The following is a 27846-nucleotide window of genomic DNA, read 5'->3' as shown; positions in this document are numbered from 1 at the left end:
ACTTTTTTTTATTTATTTATTTATTTGTGTCTCGTTTAAAGTGACACAATCGCTTAAGGTTTAAACTACGAAGCGAATAAACATACCCTATCTTGACAGTCCATCTCAGGCAAAAAGAGAAGGACGTCCTCAAGCGGGAAGAGGTCATAAGAATAGGCTTAAAAGAAATTGAAGAATCATCGGAAGGAGTAAGAGGGGTTATGGTAAGAAGGAACACGTTGAGTTTTGTTGTGGCCTTGGGCGGTTTGATGCCTCAGTGAGGTATCAGTTGCATTCTGTTTATCGTCCTTGTCTCGTTCAGGGTTGCCAAATGGACATATTTTATGCAATACATTCCCATGTGTCGGGACAAAATGACATAAAAGGCCAAAAAAGTGAAATATTTTAGAAATTTGGGACATGAAAAGGACAAACTTTTTAAATTTTTACCATAAAACGAAACATTTTCCAACTGGACATATTTTGGTAAAATAAAAATGTCACTTTTCACAGAACTAATACTTTTTCTCGTTTTTTTTTTAAGTATGCAGGTTTTGCCAGAGATGCCGTAAGTAAAGATGTTCGTATGAGTTTTGTGCTTTCACACTAAGCCATTTTGTATGAATGTTGTATGTGATTTTTTTTTTTTTTTTTTTTTTATTTGATGTTAACTGGCCGCTTTAAATCCTCTTTTTCTCAATAATGCAATCGGTAAAAAAAAATAACCACTAGTTTTGTAGATTTCAAGATGGACATATTTTACCTAAAAATGACGTATTTTTAAATGCTAAGGGGACATATTCATGAACCAAATAGTTGGCAATTCTGGTCTTGTTATGATATGTCTGCGTCAGACAGTTTGTTTTCTTCTGTTTCTTTAGAAACCAAAAATGTTTTCTAAAGGAAAATGTTTTCTTTATTTTCTTTAAATAAATAAATTGATTGATTGATTCTAAATAGTCGAAAATTTGTTTGTGTCATTAAATGTAACGTAATGCTTAATTAATATATTAAACTATATAATTCTTATATTATAATACCCATCTAAGAAAAATGTATTTATCTGGATGTTTGTTGCAATGTCAATGAAGGAACCAATTATTCCCCTTTTTGCATTGCCTTTTCACATAATTTTTTTCTTACTGATTTATTAGTATATATGGTTGTTTCGTCTCTTTATTTTCTTCACTTGCTATTAATGGTTATTTGTGAATCTAGAAAATCACTTAACAATAAACTAATTTTTATAATATGATATTAACTATAATCTGGATATACTTACAGAACAACAAGATGCAATGACATTGCAGTACTAAAGCTTACCGAATCAACTTTGCCTGCTAGATTACAACTGCTCCGGAAAAAGAATGTGGGAAAACTGCCACCTCCCGGATTTTATCCGAAGGGTAAGCAAATTAGTAAATACTTTTGCTTCTTCTTCAATAGTAATCATATATAAAGATCATATTGACTTCATAAAAGACAAATTTAGCTTTATAGAATCTAAACCAAAGTGAGACGATTCAATAGGTATAGATAATAAACTGAGCGGGCCAGTAACTCTAATATTTATTTGTTTCTATGTCACCCTTCCCTTAAATTAAAAATTATTATCTAAACTTACATTCTGTATGTTTTCAACGTCATATTCTGCATTACCCTAAATACGAAGGTAGGGGATTTAACCCTCCTAAACACCCTGCTCTTTATACTGAATTTTAAATTTTGCGTAAAAATGATTCAAGAACTGTGTTGGCCACCTGCGGCCAACACAGTTACGCACGCTCCCCTCCACTCTAATCTATTTGAAGCCTCCCTGTTTACACCCCTCAGGAAGTTCCCGTTTCTCTTAAACCTTTCTTTACAACATCCTCCCACCCCAACTATGGTCGACCTGCTTCCCGTTTAGTCCTAGACGGTTTGCCGAAAAGGACAATCTTTGGCAATCGGTCATCATTCATCCGCAGACCTAGTCCTGAGCATCTCTAACTTTCGTACATTATAACCCTAAAGGCCGGGGCAAAAGGAACAAAATGTTCTAATAAATAAGTTAACAGATGCACAGCCTTATCCCAGGGGGGGGGGGGGGGGGGGTGTATATCTACCCCCCCCCCCCCGACCCAAAAAACACAATCTGGCTCGTAAACAAAGTAACAAAATGCATATAAAATTTTTCAATGCGTTTTGTTAGGTTCTTTTTGTAACCCTCTCCAAACATAATCGTGGATATACCCTTGAATGGTCTACGCGTAGAAAACAGGCGTTGATCTCGCATCCAATTACAGAGCTATTGTTCAAACCTTTTTTTTTCTTCTCTTGTTTCTGCACAGGTCTTGATTATGGAAGACAAGACATTTTCCAAAGACCCATTTCATGTAAGCTCATGTCCTTCAAAATACTTAAAAGCTCCATAAAAAAAGCTCTTAAAGTAGTTACGAGTGGGCGTAATAAGAGAGACACAGAGGGCCTGATTGTAAAAAAAAAATCTAGAAACTTAAATTTTCATTATTTTGCTGGTATAAATTTTCATCCAGGAAAACCAATCAGGTGGAATTTAACTTCCACTTATAATTATTGGCTTATTATTTCATACGGAAAGTTTTTAAAACCAATCAGATTTGAAAAGAATGGGGTTAATTATCTCTCCCAAAATGTGACGTGATGTCATTCACTTATAAAATAACGTCACGTCATAGATAGTGACCATTCACACGGGGCTTAGCATAATCGTAGTCGTGCCTGGGTTCCAAGGATGATAGTTGAAAAATATGGATAAGGATGCATAGAACTTAGCGTTTTTGTGTGGAGTTTTGTCTCGATTGGGACTACATATGCTTATGTCAAACCAGGCAAAAGAAAAAGAAGGATACGGACAAGGGAAATCTTTATCCCAATCACCTCCCATGTATTTTTATTTCATCCAAGTATTCTTGTAATTTTTCCTTGTGTTATCATACAGAAACCCCCTGGTTTCTGTATGTAGAATAAGCCATTCCATATCTGTACCGCTTGCTCACCTTCCATTCCTGTCAAACTTCTCGCCGTATTTGGTAATAGGTTGAATTCAATGGAATAGGTTGAACCCTAGTCTTAGTTGCAGGTGAGTTGATCCAAATTGAATTGTTATTGCGCCTGGGATGGCACGAAGATCGTGGCCCGACGTGGCATAGTCACGACTACGACTAAGTCCCGTATGAATAGTCCATACAGACTAGTGAAAATAATTCCGTTTTGTCAACAAATTATAGAAAAGCAGCCTCTGTTTATCTCTCTGGTAATAACGTGACTAGAAAATGACCTGAGTCACAAAATAGAAAGCACTGTCACATAAATAAATCTTTCTTTTCATTTTAGAAAGCTGCATTGTCTCTGGATGGGGATTCAAATCTGCTGAGGAAAGTAAATTGCCAAATAGTCTTCAGGCGGCCAAAGTTAGGCCCATGGATTCAAATGAATGTCAGATTCGTTATAATCAGCTTGGAGATGTAAATATATTGGATGGAATGATGTGCGCCGGCGGAGGCGAAACTGACGCATGTCAGGTAAGACAAAGCTAATTATAATAACATAGTCAATTATTATTAATAATCATCAGCTTCTGAAATGCACTCTAGAATGAGCTAATAAATCAACATAAGTCCAAGAATTAGTTCAAAAAATGAATATAAAAAAAACACACACACACGAAGCGCAATATGAGTGCATGATGTCCAATATAAAGCTTTTACAAGCCAATATTTCAGCGACCACGAATAAGATCAAATTCTGGCAATAGATCATACCAGAAGGAAAGATAATAGCGCAACTCTAAAGGTACACCCTTGAAGAAGCAATAGACGAAAATTCAAAATTTCAAATATCACCATTTATCATTCATAATAGATTTGAGCTCCACACTGAAAAATAAGTTTCATTCCCCTAATATCTGCAAAAAATAGAAAATATAAGCGGAAATAAACTCCAAATTGAATATAAAGTTGACAGAGGTTAATCCTCTTGTATCTACGGATACCAAATGCTACGAAGAAAGATTCTTTTTCAGTGGCCACACAACATTGCCAACTAGCCAAAATAAATTCCACACTGAAAAATAAGTTAATGAATGAACTCCCCCTCCCCTAATATTTGCAAAAAAAAAACAGAAAATATAAGCGGAAATAAACTCCAAATTGAATATAAAGTTGACAGAGGTTCTTCCTCTGGTATCTACGGATACCAAAATACTACGAAGAAAAAGTATTTTTAAGTGGCCATACAGCATTGCCAAATAGAAAAAATAAATTATGTAGTTAAAATAGTCAAAAGTCAAACAGACTAATGCATATGTTTATTTTTAATTTACCTCTTGATCACAAGACCTTCTTCTTTTTTCTTTATTTACTCCATAAGCAGTTTGTGTCTAGCATCTTAACCTGGTTACTAGCAAATTGTCATTGCCAAATTGCCAAACTTTGCAAATTGCCAAAAACCAATACCAACATACACAAATTAATAAATGAACCCTTTCTGGTTATTTAGATCTTGATGAGTAGGCTTTCTTTTTGCTCCACTTAAACAGTTAACAGTCTGAGTCTAGCATCTGGTAATTAAACAATTACCAGTCTGAGTCTATATTTAAACGAATTTCGATCAGCAAACTTTTATAACCGAGTATTTTGTTTACCTTTCATAAATAGTAATTGCTCTGAACAATAAACCTTTTTATGAAATTTTCAACAGAAAATTGAAAAAAAAGAAGTAAAAGCTGCTATAGTTTTTGAAGTTATAAAATTGTTTAAAATTCAATAATTGAACGGATTTTGTGTTTGTCTCAGATTACATTCCTGTCCTCGAATTTCCCGGAAATCAAATTTCTCGGAAATAATATTTCCCGGAATTCTGCGTTATAATTTTTATCGTGAATTTTTTCATCAGAGTAGCATAATCATTTTCTTCTCTGACTGGCAGAGGAAAATAGCGATTTGTGGAAGACTCATTTTGCTAATAATATCCAAAGGGGTCGGGAGGAAATGCCTAATTCTTTTTTTAAACTTCCTCAAAAAATATGCGAAAATTTAAACTGCTAAATCGAGCTAGTTGTATCCAGGGTTACCACCTATAGCCCGAAAGTGTTATTTTAGCACTATTTCATTATGTGTAGCACAGTAGCATGTTCTTAGGGTTACTAAAATAGCACGAAAGTGCTATTTTAGTATTAGTTTAGCACTATTACAGTTAATTTTTTGACTATAGCACCCAAAATCACTGTGTAGCACGCAAATTTGGGTAATTGTAGTTCATTAGCAACTGACCGTGGCGGCAACCCTGGTTGTATCAATAGAGAGGGTGCACCTCAGTTAGGCCCGGATCCAATAGGTACGGGGCCTGATTGGATTTTTTTTTGCAGGGCCCTCTATATATTGAATATTTTAAATAGAATTCAGATTCACTATATATACAGTTACATCAAATTTCACATAATCAAATGCCAAATAATAAACACATTAATAAATCTCATCCAGAAATGCTAACTTAAAATAAATATATTTGTAATTGTTTGAATAATTCGTAATTTTTCCATTATCCTCAAAAGTAATTTACTTTATTTTTTTAACAATTTTGTTATTTATTTTAATGGTAACGCGGGGGACTTTCAAAGTCGGCGTCCGATCGGGCCCAATCGCTCCAATCACCTTTTATCTGGCCCCGAACTTAGTTTGATTTTCATTTAAACCTTTGTTTTCAATCAATAAGGTGCTAATTTTGTTTTTCAAAGTCAAAGATATTCGTATAAACAGTAATTTAAAAACTGCATTTTTGTGGTTGGACCAAAGACTAAGGATGAAGCGGTTTGTCAGTATTGGGAGGCCCGATTCCCCATTTTGAGAAATTGTAAGATGGCCGTGGAAACAAGGAGACATATGGTAGAAAAATCCCAGCAAGGAGACCGGCTGGAAACTTTCAGGAGTTAGTGTTAAGCTGGAGGATATAGTAGGGGAGGAACAATCTAACAGCAAGAGAAACATATGATATGTTTGTTGGGCCAAATCCATCTTCGGTTCCTCCATCTAATAATTAATTTTTTTAGATGTGAAGGTAATGGACCTGTGAGGCCGGAGCCTTGGTCCAGATTGTAATGGTAGATTAGAAATTGGCGCTGCTGCCAAGTAGTAATCACCAACGCCATCTAAATGCATTTATTGGCAATTTGTCAGTGTAATAATAAGACAGAAATAGTGTATTTTACAGAAATAGTGTAGTAATTTAAAGTAATTTCGTCTGATCTCAGTTTTTGCAAAAAATCACATTTACAAAGCTTAAAAAAATGCCAAGAAATGCTACAAGTTAGATGCCATTGGTGATTTCTTAAACTCTACCACCAGTTTCCACTCTAACGAGTTACCCATAGTCTTTCCGCTAGAACTTTTTCCCAATTTTGAATATAATGGAAAATACATGAAGTATTCAAGTTTATAAAATATTCAAGTTTACAAATGCTCATCAAAGTTCAACAACCTTTTTTGTTCTTTGATCTTCCTGCTCTGCAATTTATAGGAATATATTTAGTCTCTGCATTTTAAAGGGGGTTTACGGAGGGCAGTTACCTCTGATAAGGGATATATTTGGAGTTTTAAATGGAAGATTGCGTTTACGCGTGGTTTTACAATACAATATTTCCTCTTTTATTTAAAAAAAAAATTATTTCCTACTCCCAGCAGAGCCGAAAGGGCAATTAAACTTCGAGAAGGAGGAGCTAAGGGTAGGAGTTGTCACCCTCACTTATTAGACAAGATTATTGTTGCGTGAGGAATTGAAAATGAAAGAAAATAAAAAGCAAATAGTTTTTTCCCAAATGAAAGTTACAAAATAGCAGAAACTTATTTATGTAGGAGGTTAAAACCAAAATCGTGCATAGATTACTCTTTAGTTGCAAAGTGCCGTACTTTACTGAAAACAACATAGATTTTAGACAATTTTTCAGAAAATATGAAAATTGTTCCGGGCTATATCAAATATTTTAAAATTAATGAAACTTTATTCTTAGTAACTGGCTAAATTTTTGTATTCTAGTATTTTTTTTTTTTACTAAAGAATAAGTAATAGTTAAGTAACACAATACCCCCCCCTCATCCAGGGCATTTTCCTTCTTTTTTTTTAGCTACAATATATACTAAATGATGGTCGTTCGATTTTCGGACGTCGTTTTTATTCGTATTTGAACGGTACCTCAAATAATTTTTAATTTTGTGATAAAAAAAAAGTGACAAAAAATAAACGTTCCTAAAGTGGAAATTTGTTTTCTTTCTGTTTTTAACGCCCAAAGGGAGTTTTTAGAGGTGCCGTTGCCTATACTGGTTCGATTCTTCTAAGTTTTCAGTGAAGCACGAGGAATCCCTTTACTTTATTTTCAGGCAAACCAATAGGGGACAGCAACCTGTTCCTATACAGTGATTTTTACCCATTTTAAGATTTAAATTATTGTTCAAAAAACATTTTTAGCTGCCATTTTATAGAAGAAGGTAAAAAGTTAAAATAAAAATTCAAATATTCCAGTGCATCTTAACAAAAACTGAGTCTTTCCTTTTTCATCGAAATTATCATAGATAAAACTATATAATGGAATTATTCCTTACTACACTACTTACAGTGTTCTAAATATAAGCATTTTCTTAATTACAATTTCCATTCTTATACGTTAAAGTTTTTAACAATTTCATCTGCTTCTTCCCAAGGGCCCCATTAAGTTACAATTATATTTTAGGGTTTGTAGAAAGGTCAATTCATACAGGTTCCAATAGACGTAGGGTTAGTCGTCATGACAGGTCCGTAATCTATAATCACTACCAACATACTATACTAATTTTTTTCTTTATAGGGTGATTCAGGTGGTCCACTCGTATGCCCAACTGACAAAGATGGCTACGTCATAGCAGGGATAGTCAGCTGGGGCGTTGGCTGCGCTACTCGAGGAATACCCGGCGTATATACAAATGTATCTCACTACTTGGAGTGGATAGAAGGAGCTATAAATCCAAATAGTTAATAAAGAGTTTAGCAATGAACCATATGTTTTTTAAAGAAATAGGATAAGTTAATAGGTTTTTGAGAAAATATTATCGATAAATGAAGCGATTCTAGAATTAAGCTTTTTGTAGCACTTTAGATCATATGATATATACTTCAAACTTTGGCAAAATGCCAATCACGGTAGGCTACATATTTGTACTTTAATACGTATTTTGACTACCAATAGAGAAAGGGGAAGATTGCATTAAGTCCCCTAACCTCTTGGAAGAAAAGAAATACATTGTCTGATCTTCGTCCGAGGAAGATTTGTGCAGCATGCTTACCCAACGCTTCCTTTCTCAACCCCCTGAGAAATTTGTGTGGGAGCTAATTCAAGAACAATATCCAGATTCTCTCGAAAATCCAAAGCGGTAATAAAATAGTAACAGCGGTAGTTACATAATTACAGCTGTAATTACACAATTACAGCGGTAATTACACAATTACAGTGGTAATTACCGCATACAGGATGCGGTAATTGATCGCTTAGCGACCAAACAATTACTTGAGCCCCAGACTGCAAGAGATTCTTCAAAGCAGGTAAACCTTTTTGAAAAGTTTGAAACCTTTTAAAAGGTTTCCTTCAGACAATGAAACCTTTTAAAAAGGTTTCTTTCAAAAAAGGAAACCTTTTAACAAGGTTTCCTCCAAAAAAACCTTTTAAAAGATTTCCTTCAAAAAATTAAACCTTTTAAAAAGGTTTCCTTCAAAAAAGGAAACCTTTTAAAAAGGTTTCCTTCAACAAAGGAAACCTTTTAAACAAGATCGATCACTGAAAGTGTGCGTTTCTTTTTTAACCAAAAAGGAATAATATTTGTCCAAATATTGTAACACAATTAAATTTTTGCACATTTTTGACCTTCCAGGAGGGGGATCCTTGGATGGTCCTTGCAAGGCAATAATTACCCTTGTCATCTAGGAATGATTCTTGAATGATGAACTAATGCTGCCAACATGAAAATTTGACAATTTCAAGAGCTAGAATAGCCTTTAATATAAAAATATCAATACTTGCCCAAAAACTTTTAAAAAAAATAGGTCATAGGATCAATCAATTAACTTATTTAAATTTAAATTATTTATTATTATTTATTTATTTAAATTTAACTGATTTATTTAAATTTACTTATCTATTATTTAAATTAAACAGAGAAAAAATTACAGAACATTAAACCCCCACAAAGGGTTTTTGGCCTATAAATGTAGATTGAGCATTACTTTATACCGGAAATGAGTTTTTTTTATTCCGTAGTGTAAAAATGCTCGTAGTGCATTCGATTCATCTAAATTCCTCCCACTTTTTTTTTCTCATTCGAATTTTCATCGCTTCAATGATTATGGGGTCACTTGACGTTAGTCCTTTGATGTTTTTTTTCTGATTTGCTATATTTGTGTCCAGTTGGGGTTGAAGATTCTGTGTATACAATTATTTCCATAAGCTTGGAATGTGTTTCTCCTCCTGTGGATTTAATTTTTAGCCCTCGCTTCCTTGGAGCTTAACAGATAAAGATATCGTTGCAACAGACCCAAAGTTTCACCTTTTTTCAAGAAATTTCCAGAGCACCAAAGACGTCTAAGTCAAATAAAATTAATGACCTGTCCAATTAAGGTGTGTGAATGGTATCCGATACATATCCTATTTTTTTGTATTCGAATTTGGATTGTCTCAATGACTAGGGGGTCATTTGACGTTATTCTTCTGGTTTGCTATATTTATGCCCAGTTGTGGCTGAGGATTCTGTGCATGCAATCATTTCCATAAGCTTAAAGGGTTTCCTTCTGCTGTCGATTTTACTTCTGGCCATCGCTTTTTTTAGAGCTTCAATTCAATCAGGTTTTATTAAAACAAATAGAAATAAATAAACATAAATAAACTTCTCTATGCAAAAAAACGCACGTTGAGTCCCTTAAAAAAAACGATTCCTCCTAATCACACTTTACGACTCTCGCTTTAGTCTTCAACACAACCACATCCCTCATCCATACAAATCATTATCTGAGAGATTCCCCTCCCCTTCCTCCTCGAAAGCATAGCTACCTCAAACCTTACAAAATAGTAATAAATGAATAAAAAACAAAAAATAAACCGACATAACACTGATAATAATTAAAAAAAAAAAATCTCAATTATTAATTAACCCTATTTTTTGAAATTCAATAAGAAATTTTTTCAAATTATTTTTAGAAGACCCAGGGGAGCTCTTACATCTCAGCTCTTGTGGAAGCACGTTCCACACTTTCGCGCACGCCACATCCGGTGCAAAATCCGACCGTACTGTAGGTGTTCGTCTCATCAAAAGGTTTGAGGCAGATCTCGTGTTCCTAGGATGCTGTTCCGATACCAAATGAAATAGACTGTGGAATGCTGATGGAAGTAAACTGAACAGAAATTTGAAAACGATAACTGAGCATGACAAATGATAGTGATTCACGGGAAAGAAAATCGTCCATATTTCCGATTATTTTCAAGACGCGTTTGTGGATTGAATCAAGCCTTTTCAGGTGGGATGTAAATGTTGACTGCCAAATTGACGCACAATACTGCTTAATAGGTAAAGGCTAATGGTCACTCATATAAGAACAATTTTTCACTTGGAGACGTGTAATCTAGCCGCCAAAGTGAAGTTCAGCTCGCAATTTCAGAACGAAACTTTTTGAAACTCTTTAGAACAACACTTTGCAACATTTAACGCTCTATAATTAAGACTTTTCATAATTTAAATAAACAGTTCTCCAGTCAAAAATGGTATTATGAAATCATAAGTAAATGAATTGAAATATAAAATGTCATCAGTCAAAAATTTTGAATGTTTTATTGGAATTCAGCGTTAATAGCCTAATACTCTGTATTTGCTAGCGATCAAATGATATTAACATTCCATTCTGTCGGAATTTTGCTTTAAACTCGCGATGCGATTTCGCGATGCGAAAATTCGCCGAGAAGCGAATTTTCCCAAACAGTTGGTTTCAAAAGCGAAAATTGACCTATTCTGATGAAAGCAAAAGAAAAAAAATCCCAATTTCAAACAGATTTTGTTCTGAATAAAACAAAAGAAAATGCTTTCACTAAACAATTCAAAATTTGTAACAATTTGTTTTGAGATCCACAATTAAAAAAATGTTGTTTTTTTCATAATTTTCACGAACAGTTTCATTGTTAGAAATAATTTTATAAAATAATAAAAAATCAGAAAAATGAATATCTAATTAATTAAACTAATGTTTTGTCACTAATTAGAATATGATCTTGGTAGAATAAAATGCTGTATGTTCTTGTAGTAAATTAAATAATGTTGAAAACCATACAATAATAGTAAATTAAAAATAAAATAGTTTTGTTCTAAAGCTTTGGTAACTAGGGTAGACAAAGTCTCAAAAACGGAGCCTTTTCTCGGCATTCTTTCTTTCTGTTTTGAAAAAAGTTTCCAAAAAGACCTAATCCTCATTTTTGAAAACTTTACTCTTCCTTAACCTCCTTACTTTCTATATTTCTTCTCATGTTCTTTTATAACCATAACATAGACTTTAGAATGATGACGAAGAGCGTTTATTGAATCTATTAATAGAAACTAAATTATCTAATAATATAGTTCTTTGGATAATCAAATAATTTAGGATAATTCCTAATTTCTTCTTCACTAAATTCGGTTAATCTCTTTGGAACGCGTCTCAGTTGAGGGATTTGAAAAGAGACATTGCCCATAATTTCAGGCGGAACATTTGAATCTGGAAAAAGGTGCAATCTCGCCATGTCTCTCCTTCTTCTAAGATCCTTATCAAGAAGGGTGTAAATTGCATATTTCATAATCTGAAAGTAAATTATTTATAGCATTTTGTGGTTGGTTTACTACTTGACTTCTATAGAAAGACTACAAAACATAGCACTATAATTTTTTTTTATCTTCATGGTTCAACTTGAAAAGCATTTCTTATCAAACCGACCTGCCCGTGAAAAGAGGAATAGAGCAATGGTTCCTCCATTGATTTATTAAATAAATTATATAATGAACTTTAAAAAAAGCAAAACAGAAATATTGAACACAACCCCCCTGTAATGGTTGACTTAACAAATTTTCAGGAAACATAATCTTTCTATCTCCTTTAAAAATGAACTAAAGGTTGAAATTTTTTTTTCTGATTCCAGGAAAGACAGAACAGATCCAATTCTTGGTAGTGACGTATATAGTACAGTGCAGCGTTGTGAACGCGGTAGAATTGGCATTTTTCGGTACAATACAATTTTTTGGTACATTTAGGTTTTACTTGATCCTTTCAGAAGCGGATATCTGTTCAAGTTTTAGTCTATCGAAAATTTTCTTCTTCTTGCGAATTTTTAACTTGCTGATTAAATGGCACAAATTTTAGTGGTACAATTTTAGTCGGAAATTGGTAGAGTTTATTCAAAACCATTGGCAAAACCATTTATTCACGCTGGCCTCGTGTTCCTGTGGGAGATTTTAGAAAGGCAGAACTGGTAAATAGTTGGGAGACTTTCAACTCGGAGAACTTTTCTTAAACAAATCTCCAACGGCTACAAATTAAAATGACGATTTTGGTTCTTCGTTAGCCCTTCATGCTTTTTAATACCCAGGTTATGCAGTTCTTCTCATAAAATAGTCTTTATTTTCACGGTAAACGGTGTATCCAATCTTTCAGGGGTAAGATTTTATAAATACAACAAAAAAGAAAACATTCAGAAACAAACATCATATACCCCCCTACTCCCACAAGGGGCTATGGCTGGCTAAACAGGGAGAAAGAACAAAAAACAAACAAAAGACAAAAAAAAAGGAAAAAAACAAACACACACACAGACACTAAAAATTAAATATCTATCAGCCGCCCATCACTGACAGCGCACCGAAAACCAGAGCGAAGCGCAATGCTGAATAAACAAAACAGCAGACTACTCCAACTTGGACCAGAGACATCAACTACATATGGGCGTAAAAAAACAAAACAATTAATCAGAGGTAAATTTTTTTTTACAATCCTTTTAAAGGCATCAAATGAACGACACTTTCGTCGTTCGAGAAAAAAGAGTGAGAGAAATATTATGTAAATTAACCATATATCAAAAATGTTGTACTATTCTTTTAAAGGTGCCAAAGCGATAACACTTTCTTAGCCAACTAAGTTAAACTGGTCCATGCAGACTGATAAGCAGTCAAGAGGTTGAAATCTCATCTGAATAATGGAGTGAATGGAATTTGAATATCATCAAAATTGCGAAGATAATATTGCAGAATGGTCAGAGATAAGGGACAGCCTAGTTTTGAAGAGCGCAGGAACATTACCGTTTATTTTAAATACATATATTTAAATTAAAGCAACTGAAATAAACAAATGCACGCATAAAGACATTGTGTTAAAAAAGAGATAAAAAAGGGAGTATTGTACAAACACTATTTGAACAATTTAATACAAAGAAATTAATATTCCATTTCCTTTTTAAATCCTCTTAATTCATTAAAGATCATTAATTAATTAAGCAATTAAAGATCAATTAGTAGTCTGAATACGAATTAATTTAGGAGACAGGTTGTATTAATAGAGACAAAAAAGAGCCCAGTCCAATTCTTGAATAGTCTTTCATCTGTAGTTTCTTTTTTTCAGTCCCTTTTTTCCTTCTGTTCAGGTTACTTCAAAGAGTTAGTTTTCTTTTTCCTTTTGTCCTGAGGATGGCCTTTGTGGGTCCTTTTCATCCTCTTGTAAGATTGTTTTGATTTGCATTTGTAGTTCTTTATATTGATATTGTTTTGCATGTGTTTTGTTTTGTATGTCTTTACTTTTTATTTTCTTTTGTTACTCCACTTTTTTATAATTGTTAGTGGGTAAAAAAAAAAATTATTATTATATATAAGATAACTTTCAGTTCATTTCAAGTTTATATGTGGCTCTTTATTTTTAGTTACTATGTTTCTTCTGTGTAATATAAATTTATTTTGTCTCAGAGACGAGCTGCTAATCTGTGCCGAAATATCTGCGTTCTTTTTCCATTTCAATCACTGGCTGATTGTCCCCCTTATTTGGTTACATTTTTTTTCTTCTTCTTTGGGTTGTCACGGAGACGCTTTCGCATAATTTCATCACCAAAAACAAATTCCAGGCCCTACAGATCAGAATCTACGGTCTTAGAAGGTAATAATGTCTATGATTAAGTAAATCAATCACGTTAGTAGGATAAGAAAGGAAAATTCTTTTATATATATTTTCATTATGTACAGATTCCTATTAAGTTTCTTATCATTAAAACGTCAAATAAAAAATGCCTTTTTGGGAACGCCTTTTTACGTGAATCTGGTAGAGCAAAACTAACGAATTATCGTAAAACAAGGTTCGTTTTTTAGATAAAAGCAAACAGCAGGGTCAAGACTTAGAACTAGTAGCAATTAAATTGAAGAGAAGGGGGGCTGTTACTCTCCGCACTGACTCTCGCTGACAACGTTCAAGATGTTGCATGCACCATACTGAAAAGTTGCTGCAATGCAACACTTCCCCCAATTTGTAATGCCTATTTTTTTCATAGATTTCCTGAAAACCAAGAAAAATTCCAAAAATTTTTTCATAGATTCAAAGAAAATATAGAAACTGTGTTGTTTTCAGTAAAGAACACATAACAACTACGAGTAGGGGGGGGGAGGGTTGAGACTGACAAAAGACTCCCTCCAGTTCAGGGTAATTTTTAACGTCATACTTTACTTTTATTCGGAAAAACTCGTCATTCTATTTTGTACTTACATAGATTGGATTTTTCTTATGCATTTCCCAGGCTGGTGTATAGCTTGCTCCCTTGGCATACCCGGTATGATGAAAATATATGTTGTATTTCCAATCATCGCCGCGAAGAGCAATATCCCGGGTGTTGATAACGACCACTTGATCGCCAGTGTCATCTAAAGAAACCAATAACTTTACTAAGACCGAAACTTCCTGACTTACCAAGTTTACATTACAGAGCTATTATCTTTCCTTCCCACTAGACACACGCTCAAGGATTCATTTCAGGGGAGGTGGGAGGAAGGCAAGACATTTCTCTGGGTGTGGGTCACAAATTCAAAAACAATACAAAATACAGACAACCCTTTTACAAAATAATTTAACACTCAATAATGGAAAATGAGGGGGGGGGGCACATGCTCCAAATTAAAGCTTTTTTAAAGTCATCTAAAGCTTGTTTTTTTTTACCTAGCACAAAGCTTGTATTTTTGCTTGCTTATATAAAGCAGACTTGTTTACACAAAACATAACACTTGTTTTTTTTTTCAAGACCTGAAACATTTTAAGGAATTTGAAATCCATATCTCCCACCCATGTATCTGGAAGCATAATTAATCCAGTTTTCAATTAATCAATGAATTAATTAATCACACTTATTTGATGGAGACTTACTGTCCACCACTAAAGTCTCTGAGGTGCAAAAATAAAATAAGAAATTCAGGAGTCAACATGAATCAGCAAGATAATATAACTTGGTATGAAACAGTCAGACTTTGAAAAAAAAGGATACTTAATTTGCCATTTCAGGGAGGGGAAATCCAAGAAATTGGTCGAGATAATACCCCCCCCCATAAAAAATGAAAATAGCTTTTGGAAAAAAACAGTCAAATGATTGTTTTTCTAAATTTAAGTCTCTTTCCCCACCCTAAAGAAATGCTTAAGTTTTAGAAAGGGAAAAGAAATCTTTGCCCACCAAAGAAGCAGTTTTTCCGTTTTGCCCAATATACCAGTTCTGAGTGAAAAACTAAAAAGAGCCCATTGAACAAAACAGCAAAGTTTGCTTTAACTTAATAAAACAATTATCAAATTTTCTGAATTCTGGAAAAGCTAGGATAGGTAGAAACTTAGAGAGTAATACATACAATAGCTGATACTCTTATGACTTTTTAAGGAATGGCTTATTGAGTAAAGAAGTTCTATCAACTTTCATAAAGCTTGCACTCAAAACTTCTGGTCCTGCTCAGGCTCAACAGCTTTTTAAATTTTAGGCATTTTGTTCAACTTGATAAAGCTTTTGTTTCAACATTAAAGGTTTTACTCAATAGACAAGAGATAGCAGAGGTTCCCAAAAAAGTTGCTTCAACTTGTAAATCACATTCAAGTAATTAGGCATAATTAACTTAATGAGAGTAGCACAATATACAATGTGATGTTATCATTGAAAGCAAGGGCATATCCAGGATTTTTGATCAGGGGAAGGAAGGTTCACTACAAAAAACTTTAAAAAGCAGATCAAAAATTTGTTTATATGTATTTTTTTAACGTTTCTACAAGTTGAACGAAAATTTTGGGGGGTGGCTGTCAAAACTCGGTAGCCTCCCCCTCTTTGGATACAGTCTCGTTTGAAAGGATAAAGAGAAACCTCTCTAAATAGTTCTTAGTTTGGAGTAAAATTAAAGCGTAGTTTTTAAGTTTTATAAAATTTAGCAGTTTATTTTTAATTAAAACATTGTTCAACTGGTAATTAAAACACAACTTTCATAAATAGAGGGGGAGGTAGTCCCCTTCCCAAGAATCCAGAAACACTTTAGCAACTAAACAATAAAATGTTATTTGACTATAATTGTACTAATTAACATAGGTGCAGACGACTAAGCAGAGCACTTTTCCACAGATGACGTTTTTTCAATGCATTTTCAGACCATAAATTTTCAATCTTTGGAGGTACCCCGTTCCTTGTGTACAGGTAAGCTAATGACCCAGGGGGTTCACTTCCCCCATTGGAAGATTGATATATTTGAGCTATTTCCTAGATATTACCTTGGGGGCATATTTGGACCAAAGCCCTCTCTCCTCTAAATGTTTGTGACTTTCTTGTGACCCTTACAAATTTTAAAGCCCAATTTAGTGTCTTTTCAAAGTATAGGTGACAAAGCAGAAAAATCTGTAATAACTCCTGTGGAGGGGGGAGGGGGGATTTCAGAACCATTTAAATCCTACACCATATTTGTGTACTACCTTTACAATATACTACGAAACTATTACTGAGATAGCCTAATACTTTATTTAAATAGGCCAACAATACAGAATAATCGTACCAAAATCCTATCTGTCCAGAACTTTATGAGATTCTTTTTCAAAAAATACTTTTCTTTAAACCCAGTTGGGGGTCTTTGCCTTCAATACTTACTAGAAGCTGCATAAACTGGTTTGTTCCTCCCTGTTAAATATTTGACAATGACTTCAGCTGATTTATATGGATCTTGCCAAGTTGCATCATACAAGTGCCACTTTCTAGTCATGGTCGCCCATTGCTAAGAACAAAACAATAATACAGTAATTATTAGAAAAGAAAACAATAATACAAAATAGAAAAGAGAAGAAAACAATAATACAGTAATGATTAGACAAGAAAACAATAATACAAAAGAGGAAAGAGAAGAAAACAATAATCCAAAAGAGGAAAGAGAAGAAAACAATAATACAGTAATTATTAGACAAGAAAACAATAATACAAAATAGAAAAGAGAAGAAAACAATAATACAGTAATGATTAGACAAGAAAACAATAATACAAAAGAGGAAAGAGAAGAAAACAATAATCCAAAAGATAAAAGAGAATAAAACAATAATACAGTAATTATTAGACAAGAAAACAATAATACAAAAGAGGAAAGAGAATAAAACAATAATACAAAAGAGGACAGAGAAGAAAACCATAATACAAAAGAGAAAAGAGAAGAAAACAATAATACAGTAATGATTAGACAAGAAAACAATAATACAAAAGAGGAAAGAGAAGAAAACAATAATACAGTAATGATTAGAGAGGAAACAATAATACAAAAGAGAAAAGAGAAGAAAACAATAATACAGTAATGATTAGAGAAGATTTTTTCCAGCAGATCTTTTTCTGACATCATGAGCATGAGATGGTTAAGTCGATCGTTTCCATAATTAACCTCAATCTGTTCTTGGACGATTTTCATCTTGCCAAATATTCAGTCACCGTCAGCCAATACCACTGCAATAGTTTTTGCAAAAATGAATGCTCTGTAAACTATATGCAACCCTCGTCTGTTCTAATTCGCTAGAGAGAACAACTCGGCAAACTCAATGATACTTCCAGCACTATTGCAAATCCCTGCAAAAAGAACGGCAATGTTCCCTGTAACGGGCTAGGCATCTGAGGTATTGAATATTTCTTCCTAACTTCTTCGAAATGAAAGCTTGTGCTCCATCGACACGTCCACACATGTAACTTGCAAAATAGTAGCATTGAAATGCCAGTTTTTCTATATTGATACGACCCTTTTGCAAAACTCGTAGAATTTCTTCTGCTATATCGGCTCCTTTCTTTGACTCAGAATCTACAATGACGAGTAAACGCTCTTTAGCGGCTCCCTCTCTATCAATGTACTATACAACTACAGCTAAACACTCTTCATGGCTGGCAGGGGGTGTTTCGTCTTCGAGGAAGCCAAAGAAGTCAGCTTCATTAACTTCTTAAATTAAAAAAAATCCTTATATGGTTTAAAGTCTTACTGAAATCATTTGAACTACATTTTCAGAAGTCAAAGAAAAGGATACTCAAGTCAAAATTAAGGAAAAACGTGTTTCTTCCAACGTTGAGATAGGTGCAATTCTAGGGGTAATTTTTCATAATAATTTAGGCTTGTGAATGTTTCATTATGTTAATATAGTTGTTTTTCCAATATAGCAAAAAGCTCTTTATCTAGAATTTTGAGTATATAATTGCACCTTGGATGCAAGTATAACCATTCTAGAAAATACTTAACACCTGTTTTTCAGCAACATAAGTATTAATGACAAGATTACATTTTGGACAGCTGTACAGTTTGCTAGAATATAATGTAAGGGCTAAATTTGCTGTCAACCTGCTGAAGGGTCATTGCTTGTAGCAATGAGATGATATAACATTGCTTGTTATACTGTAATGAGATAGGCAGTGGTGAAATAACATTCAATAAATTTCTAAGGAGAAAGAAAGGAAACCAAAAGTAAATATTACCTTAGAACTAATGTTTAAAATTGAAACAAAGATCATGGAAGTACCCAGAAAAAAACAAGCAAGCATTCTTTTCCTAAAAGCTCATAAACACTTCCTGTCTCAATGAACTTGGAATGGAATTTTTCTTCCTAAGCACTCAGTATTTTTTCTCATATATGATAGGCAGCACAATAGCGCTGTCTAAATAAAGAACAATGTTGGCACAATGTATTATTCTTTTATTTTTAGTTTTAGACCAGGGCACTTTCTATCGAAGGAGTTGTCATATAAACTTGGAAAGGGGCACATTTGATTGGAAATAGGGCTTGTGCCTTTTTAAAAGTCGAAAGTGATTGGAAGGTAACTAATACCCCTTCCACACCCACCATTTCACCAAACACATCCAATCAAATCATTTTTCAGCAATCCAATCCAATCATCCAATCATTTTTCAGCAATAAATCTTATCTTATCTTAAGTTCTGGAAATTAGGTCTTTGAGGATAACAACCTCCCCCCCCACAACCCTCAGGGTAAGGGATGTAAGTTATGCCCTGGGGGCATATAAGGTTTTTTTTATAGAAAGTGTTGTTATAGAAACTTCAAAAAGGGCTCATTCATTGGAAATTGAAAGGGCTAGTACCCTCTCATGCCCACCTTTACCCAAACACATTCAATCAAAATTTTGAGATAACCATTTTGTTCAACATAGTTCCAAGGTTCAGAAATTATGTCTTTGAGGATGACCAACCCCCCATTGCCCCCAGGGCAACAGTTGAAAGTTATGCCCTGGGGGCATATAAGGTTTTTATAGAAAGCATTATTGTAACGTTTTTATAAAAAGCAAAACTTCAAAAAGGACTCATTCAATTGGGAATTGAGAGGGCTAGTGGCCTTATTAAAGTCAAAAGCAATTGGAAGGCAAATGTCCCCCTGCCCATCATTTCCCCAAACACTTCTGATCAACATTTTGATATAGCCATTTTGTTGAATGTAGTTGAAGGGTCCACAAATTATGTTCTTGAGTACGACAACACCCTCCCCCTCCACAGCCCTCATGGCTAATGTTGTAAGTTATGCCCTGGGAGCATATAAGGTTTTATAAAATGCTTTGTCTTAGAAACTTCAAAAAGGGCTCATTCAATTGAGAATTGAGATGGCTAGTGTCCTTATTAATAGTAAAAAGTAGTCAGAGGGCAAATGCCCCCCCCCCCCCCATCACTTCCCCAAACACTTCAGATCAATATTTTGATATAGAAATTTTGTTGAACATAGTTATGGAAGTTGAAAAAATTCTTTTAAATGTTTTCACTTTTATAACTTTAAAAAATCAAAATTAATTACAATTTTAAGGAATAAATATCAGCATATGTATATTAAACTGACAAAGCACATTTTATTTCAGTAAATTCATTTGAATTTTTTTAGTAAAGTGCAGATTATATTCTGGCATTTAGAAAGCATGGGGTTTAGAACCCTACTCATATTAATTTCTGCTCGTTTTGAGATTGACTCTGTTATTTATTTTAATTTCTGTTTGTTTTGGGTTTAATTAATTTTTTGATGCTGATTTGTGGTAGTTGTATGCTTGGTAGATTATTTGATTCTATTTTTGTTCATTTTTGTTTTAATGGAGTCCTTTACTTTTTTTTGAAAAACTTATTTTGTGGAAAATTTTTTTATAATTAATAATAGGAAAGAAGGTCATTATTCATTTATAAGCATTCATTTGAATTTGGTCATTCATTATTATTAAAATCATTGTCAGTTTAGATGCTTAAGGATATTTGTCAATTAATATTGGAGCCATTGCAACCTATAAGTCACTGTAATAAACTTATCTTTTTTTTGAACTTATGTATCTTGCTTGTTTATATTAACATCTATGGGAGACCACAGTATGGAATGGGGAGGAAAAACTCTCCTGGACTTGGATTATGCTGATGATTTAAGCATCCTAGATGAAAGTGTGAGCAAAATGGATTAACTTTTAGAAGTTTGCAAGTTCAGGGTGGTAGAATAGGTCTGAAAATAAATGTTGAGAAGACTAAGTCACTAAGGCTAGGAATAGGTGAAGATGAAAGGGTGACATTGAGTAATGAAAAGATTGATCAGGTGGACATCTTTACTTACCTTGGTAGTACTTTTATTAAAGATGGTGGGAGCAGTGAAGATTTTAAAAGTAGAATAGCCAAGGCTCAGGGTGTTTTTTCACAGTTGAAATTTTTTTGGAACAATAAGAAGATAAGTCTGTGAACCAAGATTAGAATATTAGAATCTACAGTGATGACAGTGGTCAAATATGGCTCTGAAGCATGGCCACTTCAAAAAACAGATGAAGATTTGCTACATGCTTTCCAGAGAAATTGCCTATGGACTGTTCTGGGTACCAGGTGACCAACTGTATTTCAAACAGTAGGCTGTAGAAAAAGTGTGGTTCAATTCCACTTTCTAGGGCTATAGGCCTAATGAGTAAAAGGTTGAGATGGCTAGGGCACATTCTGCAGATGAAGGATGATAGATTGCCAAAGATTGTCCTTTTTGGCCAACCATCTTTGGCTAAACAGAAGGCAGGTCGTCCATAATTGGGGTGGGAGGATGTCATAAAGAGAGATTTGAAGGAAATGGGAACTTCCTGGGAGGGTGTAAAGAGGTATGCTTTGAATAGATTGGGACGGAGGAGGAGCATGCATAGCTGTGTTGACCTTAGGCAGCTTGGTGCTGCAGTGAGTTGTTAGTAGTAGTATATAGGTACATTAGCCCAAACCTCCATTCGACCTCAAGATAGCTCCCTTAGGCCATGACCTGCACTCAAGGTAGATATAGCCTACACTTTTAGGGTAACTGTTTCTACACACTTAATGTATAGCAAGACCAAACATAATATATGGCTCAACACCACCTCATCTTGCTGGAAATACAATTTATGGTAATAAATTCCCATGGCTGATTCTAGAAGCTGTATGAGTGAAAAATAAATTACAAAGGCTTTTTTATTGCTTTGATACCTGGGAAGTATGCTTACTTAAACATACTTATTGTCAGTATCATGAGAAACATTTACTTAGCTTCAGGTACCCGTTGCATAACATCTTGTGGATGTTTCCAGAGCTGACAATTAGTGATTGGCTGGGAGTTTGGATACTTGCCAATTATATAAGTAAATTTTCAAAATATGGATTACCAGCACAAATAAGTGACAGCTATTTCCAGTAAAATTATTCACATTTTCAGTACAATATAGTCAATTAGTAGGATAGTTAATTTTGTAATCTGTCATATAGCACACTTCTGGAAATTGCATATGAATTTGGTTTGCATGTCTTATCTGACTCTTTGCATATGTAATCAAAATAGATCTGTTTGGTAAGACAATTTCAAATGTTGAATAAGTTCTTCTTTTGGAAAGTTTTCTTTGTACTTTGCTCTTTAGCTTGTTTTACTCCCCCTCCCCTGGGCATACCACCAGGGGCACTTGTCCCCTCTAGCCTCCTAGACCCAGCCCTGACCCTTCATGGAATTATCATGTTGATAAGTTTCCTGCTTTGGTCTTAAATGGGTGTTAAACCATTTTTAAAGTATTACTTATTAAATGGCAATACAGTATGTCTAATGACTTATGTCTAGTATGTCTTATGTAATTATTAAGACAGTATGTCTACTATTAAGACAGTATGTCTACTGTCTAATGACAGTATGTCATATGTAATCACTTCAATTAAATTTTGTAATTCTAGTACTAAATTCTCTAAATCAGTGGCTTGCAACCTGTAGTATGTATGCCCCCAAACATATACAGAAGCCTGTAAGGATGTATGCAAAAAAACATCAGTACTGGCAGAATACAAAATCCTGACAGGGTTGCCATGGAGGTCCAATTTGCAATGTACTGAGTTATTTTATTAGCTATTATTAATATACCCAGTTTTTATACATGTTGTATATTTAATTTTTGCCTATAGAGCTCAATTTTATTTTATGGTGACAAAGAAAATAATTATAGGTGATTTGGAGTCCCCCCCCATATGTGATGGCCCTGCATATACCTAATATACAGAATAATTGTAGCTAATGCATTTTGACTACAGCTCCACTATATTTTACCCCAATCCCCTTAATGTGCAAATATATAGCACAAATTATACATTTACCATGCATACTGCCAATGTATGGCTCTTGTTTCAACCTGTGTACCCATAAATTGAATCAACTGTGACAAAAAAAGAACTAGGACAACAAGAGTGACAGGTTGCAGAATGCATGGGAAATATATAATTTGGACTATATATTTACATAGTACAAATATATAGTCAAATGTTTGTTGAAGTCAAAATGTGTTGAATATGGTCAAATGGTGTTGAAATCAAAATGTGTTAGCTACAATTATTCTGCAAATTATTAAGTCAGATCTGTAAGCTGCAACATGTAGGGTAATATGCCCAGTAGTTGGCCAGATAATCTACTCTTAACAGCTAAATCATTATAAAATCTCTAGGAATAAGGCTAGGATTCCAGCACTACATAAGGATACATGTTAAGAAAACAATTCTTACTTCATAATATGCAGAATAATCCTAGTTAACAAATTTTGCACAGGGAGAACCTTTATCTTCACTTCTTTCCTTTTATTAAATAAAAAAACAAGTTTTTTAAACTGAAAGTAAGGAGCAACATTAAAACTTAAAACGAACAGAAATTATTCCGTATATGAAAGGGCTGTCCCCTCCTCAACGCCTCGCTCTTTACTCTAAAGTTTTTTATTGTTTTAAAAAATAAAGTTGTGAGACAGACTTTAGCGTAAAGAGCAAGGCGTTGAGGAGGGGACAGCCCCTTTCATATACGGAATAATTTCTATTCGTTTTAACTTTTAATGTCACTCCTTACTTTCAGTTTAAAAAACTTGTTTTTTTTATTTAATTTCTGATCGTTTTTTAGTTAATGCAGCTTTTATTTGCATAAAAATTTTACTTTTCTTTAGCTAAATGGTTGTCTTTACAAATTAACTTACGTAACTAACTTCTATATTCCTATATTTTTCTTCTGGCAAAAAATACAAAGTTGCAGATTTTTGCAGATATGAGCTTGAAACCTATGTAATATTGTTTTCTGATACGCTGAATCTGACGGTGTGATTTTCATTAAAATTCTTTCACTTGTAGGGGATGTTTCCCCCTCTTTAAAAAATCGAGTAAATTTTCTCAGGCTCGTAGCCTTTGATGAGTAATACTAAACTTAATAAAATTTATATATTTAGGATCAGCATTATAAACACATTCTTTTGATACATTTATTGACATCAAAATTTTGTTTTTAAAATTTTCGATTACTATTGAGCCGTATCGCTTGTTTTTTTATTGTTTTTTTTATTACGTATATGTTATTACTTATATGAAGGGGTTCTCCCTTAGTCAATACCACGCTCTTTACGTTAAAAGTTAAAACAAATTTTGATTCACAAACCCCTGAATCACAAAGGCCGTTTAATTAGAATATATAGCTCTTTTGAAAGCACTAAAAAAACTGTAGCTTAAAGAGCAAGGTATTGACTTGGGGGACAACCCCCTCACATACGTTATAATTTCTGTTTGTTTTAAGTTCTAAAATTCCTTCTTACATTTCAGTTGAAAAAACTTTTTTTTTTTATTTAATTTCTGAATGTTTCTTAAATAATGCTTGGAAATCTGGCGCCCCCTTCATAGAAATGTCCCTTACCCCAAAGAAACATCCTCCACGGAAATATTATCCAGAGTAACCCCCTCCTCAAGCCCCCCCTCCAGAAAAATCCTTCCTGAAAATGGTTGTATACTTCCCAATAACCAATAAATAATGCTGGCAAGTCCGGCGCCCCCTTCATGGCAATTTCCCTTCCCCCATGAAAACTTCCTTCATGAACAGATCCTCCAACATAACCACCGACCCACCCTTCCCTCCCACTACCAGAAAAAAAACCTCCTGAAAACTTCTGTATACTTCCCAATAACCAATACTATATGTTAACATTGGGTAAAGTTCATAACTTTTAGCCCTCCCTCTGGGAACTTCGGGGGATAAAGTCATGCTAAAAGACATATTTATCATATTTTTGACCATGCTGAACAAAATGGCTAACTCAAAATTTTGATCGGGTGACTTTGGGAAAAAAATAAGCGTGGGAGGGGGCCTAGTTGCCCTCCATTTTTTCTGTTCACTTAAAAAGGGCACTAGAACTTTTATTTCCCATTCCAATGAGCCCTCCCATGTTCTTCTATGACCAATGGGTCGATACAATCACCCCTGGGGAAAAAAAAAAACAAACAAACAAACAACCACACAAACACACATCCGTGATCTTTCTTCTGGCGAAAAATGTAAAAGTCCACATTTTTATAGACAGGAGCTTGATACCACTACAGTAGGGTTCTCTGATTCGACGAATACGATTGTGTGATTTTAATCAAGGTTCTATAACTTATAGGGGGTCTTTCCCCCTTTTTTTGAAAATCAGCCAAATTTTCTCAGACGCATAACTTTTGATGGGTAGCACTAAACTTGATGAAAGGTATATATTTGAAATCAAAATTGAAATCTGATTCTTTTGATATATCTATTGGTATCAAAAACCCGTTTTCTAGAGTTTCGGTTACCATTGAGCCGGGTTGCTCCTTACTTACAGTTTGTTACCACGAACTGTTTGATTTCAAGTTTTTCTATCTCATTTCTAAATATTTTTGTCTATTCTCTAAGTTTTAAAAATAATTTATAAACAAACACCCAAACACTATCTAACCTAACTTAACCTAATTTACCACTATTTATCTATTACCTTAATTACCTGTTTAAGGTCCATACAGGATCTATTGATATGTTTTTGTGAGAATAATTAGATGGCACTATTGGTGTTTAATTACATATATAGAGTATTTGAAAATGCAGTTGAATCCATGTTTATTTCTGAGTTTTGTTAAAAAAAAATTGTACAACAGTGAAAGAAGTGAAGATAAAGGTTCTTCCCCTGCAAAATGTGTTAACTAGGATTATTCTATATATTATAAAGTGAAAATTGTTTTCTTAACATGTTTCCTTAAGTAGGGCTGGAATCCTAGGCTTATGCCAATCTCTTTTATACCACCTAGAAATTGGATTGTTTCCCTATTTGATGTGTCCAAATCTTTTCAACAAGTATGTTATTAGCTTGAATATTTGAATATATATACATAACACTCACAATCTCAAATATATAGATAGACAACAGTAGAGCCCAACCTTGGCTACACAATTAAATCTTAAGCCTAGTCTTAGAAAATACTGTCAAATCTTTGACACAGGATCTTAAAGATGGAACAACATATCCTAAAAACAGACACAGTCAACCTTCAATGGACTTAATCTGAGATGAGTGCTGTGAAACAGAAGAAATGTATTTATAATCTAGAGTCTAGAGATAACTTTTATCTAAATATAAACATTGAAAAGCCAGATGTTTTTCAAGATTGTAGTCAGCCAATTTCAACTGGTCTAGTACTAACCATCAGTCAATCATGATTTTTTAACCCTATGTCCAAAATGTGCAAGATTAGGAGTCTGCTGTTTATGTATAGAAAAGATAACTTTTAATCAGAATATCTGGCCAAGATTAGTCTCTTGCAATGCTTTTTACAGAACAGCCAACAGCCACTTTCTTAGACTATAGCCCCAAAAGTGATTATTTAAACAAGGCCAGGTTTTCATTAACTTAGAACAACTTCTTAAGAGGCTACCAAACCTAAGCCTAGAGATAGTCAATATACCTGAGCTTTCTTTGTACTGAGCACTGAATAATCATTTAAATGATTACAATAAACCTGTAAATTAGGTAAATTTTTTGTTATTCCTATTATGGACTTACAAATGAAGTAAACATACCACTTAATGCCTTTTTTATGCTCTTTCCAAATATAGCAATCATTTTTGTTGGAAATGAATTTTTGTCAATATCTACCAAATCATATTATTGAGTTAGGACTAAAGTGAATACACCATTCGATGCCTTTTTTTGTGCTGATTATGAATATAATAAGCATTTCTATTGGAAATGAATTTCAGTCCCCCCCCCCCCTATATAGGCCAATTCAGGGTTAGGTTATGTTATAGGTATAGCCTATATAGGGGGGGGGGCTGAAATTTATTTCTGATAGAAATGCTTATTATATTCATAATCAGCATAAAAAAAGGCATCGAATGGTGTATTCACTTTATTCCTAACTCAATAATGTGATTTGGTAGATATTGACCCGAATTTTAACCCCCCCCCCCACCCCTATATATACCAAGTCAGGGTATATGTTTGCACATTAGGGGGGTGGGGGGAAAGTTTAAACTTACCTCTCATTTACATCAGAAATAAAATTTACCCCCACCCCCCGAATGTGCATGGATGCCTTGCAAAAAAAGGCATCAAGTGGTATGTTTACTTTATTCGTAAGTTAATAATATGAATAAAGAAACATTTACAGTAAATTATATGCTAGTCTACCTGGACTCTTCTTGCAGAAGACATGATTATGTTGCCTTAAGGCAAATTGAATTCAATTATTGGTCTAGGCTATTCAGGCTAAACCTTGTTGCTGTAGTTCAAAAAGTTTTCCTTTTATGCTAAGATGTTGTTTGCGGTCAAGTGTAAATCGTGAGTTTTTTTCGCCGTTCAATTATTTGCTAAACAGGTAGACGGGTATTTATTTGGAATTCATAAATAAAAACTTTCCTAAAAATAAATTTTTCAAAGAAAAGTAAAGGGCGTTTTAAACTTAACCTCAGCAAATACAAATAACTGTTAAAATCCAAACTCAAAACGACCAGAAATTACTATTAAAGAATAAATGAAACCCAAAACGAACATAAATTAAACAAACAATC

The 27846-nt window shown here is 33.8% G+C and overlaps 2 protein-coding genes across 2 annotated transcripts in view; one reads left to right on the top strand and one right to left on the bottom strand.

The window, feature by feature from the left end:
• Positions 1 to 8090, top strand: part of LOC148947918 (trypsin I-P1-like) — a 146344-nt gene extending 138254 nt beyond the window's left edge. The window contains exons 4-6 of the mRNA XM_089095554.1: positions 1264 to 1385; positions 3334 to 3521; positions 7835 to 8090. Coding sequence (XP_088951680.1) covers positions 1264 to 1385; positions 3334 to 3521; positions 7835 to 8002 — 478 coding nt within the window. The 3' untranslated portion in view covers positions 8003 to 8090. The remainder of the gene's footprint in view (positions 1 to 1263; positions 1386 to 3333; positions 3522 to 7834) is intronic.
• Positions 8091 to 11555: 3465 nt separating this feature from the next.
• Positions 11556 to 27582, bottom strand: mRpL13 (mitochondrial ribosomal protein L13). Its single transcript, XM_089095143.1, has 4 exons — positions 27467 to 27582; positions 17156 to 17279; positions 14767 to 14921; positions 11556 to 11833 (listed from the first exon to the last, which is right to left on the bottom strand). The coding sequence occupies exons 1-4, from the start codon at positions 27488 to 27490 to the stop codon at positions 11600 to 11602; spliced, it is 537 nt and encodes a 178-aa protein (XP_088951269.1). The 5' UTR covers positions 27491 to 27582; the 3' UTR covers positions 11556 to 11599.
• Positions 27583 to 27846: the final 264 nt, after the last annotated feature.

The sequence above is a fragment of the Artemia sp. Qi Xiang Cuo genome, chromosome 10, assembly GCF_049724085.1.
Source record: "Artemia sp. Qi Xiang Cuo chromosome 10, ASM4972408v1, whole genome shotgun sequence".
NCBI lineage: Eukaryota > Metazoa > Arthropoda > Branchiopoda > Anostraca > Artemiidae > Artemia > Artemia sp. Qi Xiang Cuo.
The sequence above is the reverse complement of the archived record's forward strand: the minus strand, read 5'-3'. Positions and strand labels throughout refer to the sequence as shown.

Excerpts from the sequence above, each read along its gene's own strand:
- mRpL13 (XM_089095143.1), bottom strand. The coding sequence starts at position 27,490 with ATGTCTTCTGCAAGAAGAGTCCAG. Across the intron at positions 17,280-27,466 it reads CTTCTGCAAGAAGAGTCCAG|CAATGGGCGACCATGACTAG; the intron begins GTAGACTAGCAT and ends TTTTGTTCTTAG. Across the intron at positions 14,922-17,155 it reads ACCAGTTTATGCAGCTTCTA|ATGACACTGGCGATCAAGTG; the intron begins GTAAGTATTGAA and ends TGGTTTCTTTAG.